This window comes from Neltuma alba, unplaced genomic scaffold (assembly GCF_004799145.2).
Source record: "Neltuma alba isolate B1F8T4 unplaced genomic scaffold, ASM479914v2 tig00011902_pilon, whole genome shotgun sequence".
Classification (NCBI taxonomy): domain Eukaryota; kingdom Viridiplantae; phylum Streptophyta; class Magnoliopsida; order Fabales; family Fabaceae; genus Neltuma; species Neltuma alba.
The window spans coordinates 529,585-536,287 of NW_021636500.1; the positions used below are offsets into that span (position 1 = coordinate 529,585).

General features: G+C 34.6%; 1 protein-coding gene across 3 annotated transcripts; it reads left to right on the plus strand.

Moving 5' to 3' along the window:
- Nucleotides 1-1,555: 1,555 nt before the first annotated feature.
- On the plus strand, nucleotides 1,556-5,890 carry LOC114719295 (E3 ubiquitin-protein ligase DIS1). 3 transcript variants are annotated; one of them, XM_028904775.1, is made up of 5 exons: nucleotides 1,556-1,771; nucleotides 1,962-2,008; nucleotides 3,562-3,791; nucleotides 4,554-4,940; nucleotides 5,326-5,890. In XM_028904775.1, exons 3-5 carry the CDS (start codon nucleotides 3,585-3,587, stop codon nucleotides 5,644-5,646), a joined length of 915 nt encoding a protein of 304 aa, XP_028760608.1. In that variant the 5' UTR covers nucleotides 1,556-1,771; nucleotides 1,962-2,008; nucleotides 3,562-3,584; the 3' UTR covers nucleotides 5,647-5,890. The 3 variants fall into 3 exon arrangements, with proteins under 3 accessions (XP_028760608.1, XP_028760607.1, XP_028760606.1); XM_028904774.1 differs by lacking the exon at nucleotides 1,962-2,008; XM_028904773.1 differs by lacking the exons at nucleotides 1,556-1,771; nucleotides 1,962-2,008 and adding an exon at nucleotides 2,048-2,238.
- The last annotated feature ends 813 nt before the right edge of the window (nucleotides 5,891-6,703 follow it).

The following is a 6,703-nucleotide window of genomic DNA, read 5'->3' on the forward strand; positions in this document are numbered from 1 at the left end:
TCATATTTAAGACAAGACTGGGACGTATCGCTAGCCCCCCATCTGCTTCTTTTATGATAATTTCAAGTATTCTTTGACTTTTTTTTTCAAAGTCCTTTTTATTTTTTTCTCGTGGTATTTTTTTGCTATCGGTCTCTCACCAGCATTGAGCTTTGGATGAAATTTACCGGATTGAAACTGCATTACCAAATAACCTAACTTGAACAGCATTGAGCTATCGGTCTCTTTTTCATCTCATCTCAACAAATTTTGAGATGACCTCATCCCGGTAGGACGGATCGGAGCGGGACCCACTAGAACAGTCCAAACATTAGTGACCAGCATACAACACTGGCAACAAAAATAGTAGTGTGGGCTCGTTTTATTGGGTTTTTAATAATGGCTCTTGAATTTTTTTCCATTTCCCTTTTTTTTAATTATTACCTCTCTCTTCTTAAAACAAGGAAGATGAGTAGTTATTTAAATATTATTCAAAAGTTAACATTATTTATTGTGCTTTTATTGTTTAGGGTAAAGAATGGGATTGTACTTTATTTTTCTCTTTGACATTTGAATCCAGTGAGTTTTCAAAATTTTTTTACTACCGCAAATGAGTTTCAAATTTAAAATGAGCTAGGAAGATAAAAGTCACCCTCTACACCAATGAGCTTAATAAGATATTTTCTTTTTCCATTGAAAAATATTCAAGAGTGGGTCCACCAGCTAATGTTGCTGTTGTCTTCTTCTTTGTAGTCAAATTTCAGAAATTTAATTTTATAATATTGAAAGGTGACCTATAATTTCCTAAAATTAAATACGATTGATCAACTCATACTAATTGTTTGCTTTTCATTAATTTTTCTTAAAATATTAGATTAATTGAATATTTTCAGTTTTTTGAATTATTTTAAATTTATTGTTCTTTAATTAATTTCTTTTTTTTGAAAATCTAATATTAATGTAATATTAATCATTATTAACAATTTTATATAATATATTTTGAATCTCATTCTTATTTTCATTTTTTATTACGAAAATTTTATTATTTTTTAAGTGAAATTTTTTATTATCTATACTCTATGCTAATAAATAATTTTTATTTTTTTAAAAATAATTTTATCGTAAATTATAACATGCTTATATTATTTTTAAAATTAAGATAAATCTGTATTAATAATTATATGTTATATATTTTCAATCTCATGATTATTTTTACTTTAAATTATAAATATTTATACCTTTTTTACTTCTTACTATCATTATCCTTATTTTTCATAATTAATTTTCTAATTTTATTAATATTTTATTTTCTTATTTAATATATTTAATAGAGTACTGAATCACTAAAATATCAGATTCTAATTTATTTTCTGACCACACTTTTATATTTATTTATTATGCTTAGTTGAATATTAGACGGCATTAAAATGTGAATGCGATGACTTGACTGAGTTTAATTTTCTTGCATAAACCTTGTTTTGAAGTTTGAACATAAAAAGCGCAAGCAGCCGTTTTTCTCTTTTATTTTCTCGAGAAAAGCCTCTCTCCTCCTTCGCCTCTTTCATACGCTCCCCTCTCTCTCTTCTTTCTCTTTAATTTGAAGTTCTTCTCCCACTCGGAACGCGCACTCGTGCCTGCTCTTATTAATTATTACAGTGTCTCCTCATACAAAGGCCGCGGGGTCGTCTACCAACTTCGCTCCTTTCTTTTTCGTTGTCTCTCTTCACCCAATCTCCTGCGTTTCGTTTCATATTCTCTCTGCAATGGCCTTTTGATCAAGTCATCATTTTAGGTATTTGTCTCTTCTGCCTCTCTCGTATATTCCAGGCGCGCTTCTGTTCCCCACCTCGTTTTCCTGTCTTTGGTTCTTGATGAGGCCTTTCTCTGATTTCCGGTGGTTACGAGTTTCCTTTTATTTTTCATTTTATTTTGTTCTTCTACCCCTGCTTGATTTGTTCCGGTTTTGAATTTCTATTTCGTAGATCTGTTGCTGGTTTGGTCGGAATTACTGTGCATTTTTGGCTACAAGGTTAGGGTTTAAGTCTGGCATGTGATTGGTTAGAACAGTTTGTTCTTTTGAAGCAGTTTAATCTACTTCATCGCTTCTATTACGTTTTTTGTTTGCTTGGTAAATTGAACGTCTGGTGGAGCGCGATTCGGTCAATGTTCATCTATATGGCTGCTTTTGTCTTTGCCACTTCAATTTGACGGAACCGGTTGTGTTCATGCATTTTAGGACGATTGTGTGGTCTTCATTGTGTACGTGCTTTTTCATGAAATGGATTGCCACAGTGTTTTATTATTTGACTGGCTGCAATGATTTAAAGTGTGCGTTTTTTTTCCCCATAGCCATTGTGAAATTGATGAGTGCTGGTCGTTTCGCTCACTACTCCTTTGTCAGAATATCATGATTTGTAGTTTCGATTCCTAAACTTAGCTTGTTTGGGCTTTAGACTACAGTTTGAAATTTTCTATGCATCTGAGAGAGGGGTTCTTCTTGCTTTACACCTCTCCATGCAATATCTTTTCTGTAATTGCATAAGGACATGGATAGAGACCATGTCATGTTTTTCCAAACGGTATTTACATTGCTGTGATGGTGTCCTCACCTGTTTTTGCTAATCTGCATGATAATGTGTTCCGATTCACATGTCTTGTTGTGTCATCACAATTAAAAAATTATCTCTTTTGTGCTGATTTATGGGAGATATGAAGTCACTAGTACACTACTAAATTTATTTCTGGCCTGTTTGTGTTTTTGTTGCACCCCTGGACCAAATACGTACTCTATGTTTACTCTATGAGTTCTTTTTAGTATTCATACACTTTGGATTTGTAGTAATAGTTTGATGATGCTTTTCTGACCTGAAGAATGCTTTTTTGTATTGAACATGTATGCTAGGAATTTAGAATTTGAAATTGAAACTTGGCATGGGACTTGAGTTTTGATGGGTGTTGGACAACTTTTTGAAGTGCTTGTGTTATTGTGTGTGATTTAACTCCATTAATCACTGCTTTTGGCAATAAATATTGGAAATTATAAAATTGAACTCTGACTTTCTTTTGTATGATTGCATTTTGAATTGGTACTGTTTGGTTGATTCCTCTTCCCCTGGAAGAAGGATATATTGCAATACACTGCCAAAATTCCTCAGGTTTGGTAGTAAAAGTTGAAAATTGTGGAGAACTTTTGAATGGCTGATAGAAGGAAAGACTGTTGAATAATGTAAAAAGTTATTAGTCTATACTAAGAGCTGGTTAAATGTGTTTCACAACTAGATCTAACGGTTATCGATGTCCCTAGTTAATGATGTATCCTTGGTTCCATTTCTGGGATAGCCTTAGGATTATTGATGGTTCAGGCTTTTCTTGTGAAAATAATTTTGCTTGGAGGCACAAAAATGTTGACAGAATATGCTACTGGCTTATGCCTTGTGATGAATGTTGTTTTGCTTATGAGTCATGGACCCAGCTTGTGTTAGGATATTAATTTTAACGAGGATGAGGATGAGGATGAAGGTTATATGGATTTTGGTTGAATCACTAATTTCCTTTTACTTTTGTTTCTTTTTTTCAACGTAGGCCTGGTGGTTGCCTGTACTGGCATGGCTTCTAGCAATCCATTCTTTGATGATATACAAAGCAAATCTGATGTTGATCCTCCTTCAAATGAAGAGCCAATGGATATCATTGAGCTTGTGAATGATCCTGCACAAACTGCACTAAAATCTAATGTGGCTGTTACAAGCAGTGTTCATGAACTTTTAGAGTGTCCCGTGTGTTTGAATGCAATGTACCCTCCAATCCACCAGGTTGTCTATACAATTGATGTTCATTGTTGATATCTTGAATTCTATATATAGTATGTGATTGCAATTTAAAAATGTTGGTTCGAGAGAATTACTACATCCGTTCTTCTCAAATTTAAAAAATTGTGTACAAGAAAAAACCAGATTAAAAAGGGAATGCGTAGCCTAAACTAAACTCAAACTGTTTTTGAGGCATTTTATAATCATGAGCAACACATGATTGTAAAAGTATCCATTCTATAGTTCACTGGACAAAAGTGTTCTTTATTTTTCTAAATCAGAAATCCTGTTTTGTTGGGACTGCAGTATTGGCTGGATAAAATTATTTCTGAAAGGGGGATCGTACACGAATGAATGATCAGACTTGGGGTGGTCTTCATTTTGAAAAGTGATATCTAATGCCTTTTAAATGTGCTAGTCATTGAAAGTAAAATACTTCCATTGTTTATATTTTAATATAGAACATGACTACTGTTGTATGTTGAATATTTTGGTCATGATAAAGAATCCTTACCTTCTTGAATGCAAACTTCTTTGTAATCATTTTCTTTGTTGGGGTTTGCGGATTGCTGGTTCACTGATGTCTCTATGAACATCTGAGTTTCCTAAACTTGAAGAGACTGAGCTTGTTTATTTTTCTGTTTACATGGTAGTTCTGCTAATTTTTGATTGTTGACAGCTTTCTGTCAAATACCTATGCCCAAGAAAAGATTTTCTTTTTAAGGAAGTTTACTAATAACTTGTAAAAAATCTTCCTTGTTGCAGTGTTCAAATGGCCATACTTTGTGTTCAGGTTGCAAACCCAGGGTCCACAACCGGTGTCCTACCTGTAGACATGAGCTCGGCAATATTAGATGCTTGGCATTGGAGAAGGTGGCTGCATCTTTGGAACTTCCCTGTAAATACCAGGCCTTTGGGTGCATGGGCATATATCCTTATTACTGCAAGCTGAAGCATGAATCTCAATGTGCATATAGACCATATAACTGTCCATATGCTGGTTCAGAATGCAGTGTCATTGGTGATATTCCTTTTCTGGTGGCCCATTTGAAAGATGATCACAAAGTGGACATGCATAATGGGAGCACTTTTAATCATCGTTATGTCAAATCAAACCCACAAGAAGTTGAAAACGCCACGTGGATGCTTACGGTACAGTATTCTTTCCCAACTCCAAGTCTGTTCTTCCCTAGCCCTGCCTTCTGTTGGCCTTGTAAGTTCACGAGCATAACGATGAGTTGTGTAATTTTCCTTTGTGGTTGGATGTGCACTTGTCTTAATTGGTGATAAAAAAAGAATTGAGATAATTAGCCTTGCACCTTTCTAGCACTTGGTAAATTAACACCCATTATGTGGAATTGCCATAACATTGTAAAATTAAGGTGTAATAAATTTTAGCTTCCTAAGAAATTAAAATCCGAGGTTCCTGTACAAGTGCATTATTGATGCACTTTATAAATTGATACTTGGATTGGCGCATTTATTATTGTGTAAAGTTTGTGTTAATTGAATGTTGGATTTCACCTTGGTTTTATAGGTCTTCAGTTGCTTTGGTCAATATTTTTGTCTACACTTCGAAGCTTTTCAGCTGGGGATGGCTCCAGTCTACATAGCCTTCTTGCGATTTATGGGTGATGATAATGATGCAAAGAACTATAGCTACAGTCTCGAGGTTGGTGGTAATGGGAGGAAGATGACATGGCAGGGCGTGCCTAGAAGCATCAGGGACAGCCACCGCAAAGTTCGTGACAGTTTTGACGGGCTTATCATCCAAAGGAACATGGCCCTCTTCTTTTCCGGGGGAGACAGGAAGGAATTGAAGCTAAGAGTTACGGGGAGAATTTGGAAAGAACAGTGATTGGGATATGGGTATTCTTTATGTTGCTAGCAGATCAAAGATAGTTTGTAGTGCAGCCTATTTCTCGTAGTAAGTGGTATGAATGAATGTTCTGCTCATGTACTGTCTTTTTTGGGTAAGTTAGGAGGCGAGGCAAAGACTCTTTGCTTTTCCTTTTGTCAAATACATGAACAGGATAGTGTCTGTAATATGGATCTCATTATGATGATATTCATGAATAGAGACGTAGATTTTTAGCTTGCTTTGGGTGTGTTTGGGATAGCGGTGGCAGAAGTAATTTTTTTCCAATATGATTTTTACAGAAGTCAGATTGAGTAAAAGTTAGATAGTGTAAAGTGATTTGTGTTTGGATTGGGTTTTGTAAAAAAGTCAGTTTGAGAAGCTAAAACTTGTTTGGATGATAAAAGTAAATTTAGATATAAAATGACTTAAAAAGACATAAATTTTATTAAATAGTACATATCTAATATTAGATATATATAATGTGACTTTTTTAAGAAGTAAGGAAAATAAAATTATTAAAAGTAAAGAAATTTAATTTATTATTAGAAAGAAATTATATATATAATGTGATCATTTTTAAAGAAGTAATGAAAATAAAATTATTAAAAATAAGGAAATTTAATTTAGTTGCTTCTTTGGCCTTGCCTTCTCACCCTCAAAGACATTTGATATTTGTCGCAAAATTCATGAAGTTACGCCTGTAATATATTAGAGAAAGAGTCCACTAACATTAGTATGTTAATATTAAGATGTTGGGCTACGTGTGCCGCACAAAATTAATAAATTAACACCTAATCCTCTAACGGTATTCTGCAACGCACACTCTCACCGAAAAGTAACTTCTTTCAACTTATGGCAGAAGTGCATTTGGGTGGCAGAAGTCAGATTGCGTGAACGTGCTCCCAAACACCCATTTTCAGCTTGCCTGTTGCTTCTCCGTTGGGGATGCACGTTTGGAGGCCCAAACGTGATCCCAAACAGGCCCTTTATGTGTTGCCTTCTGTTCTGTGACCTGTTTAGATGTCCTGTGATGGTAGGCCCCTGGGGACTTTAT

Bases quoted from the DNA above. Each gene is read 5' to 3' on its own strand.
- LOC114719295 (XM_028904773.1), top strand. From the start codon at position 2,205: ATGCATTTTAGGACGATTGTGTGGTCTTCATTGT. The intron at 2,239-3,561 runs GTACGTGCTTTT...TTTTCAACGTAG, and splicing joins GATTGTGTGGTCTTCATTGT to GCCTGGTGGTTGCCTGTACT. The intron at 3,792-4,553 runs GTTGTCTATACA...TCCTTGTTGCAG, and splicing joins TGTACCCTCCAATCCACCAG to TGTTCAAATGGCCATACTTT.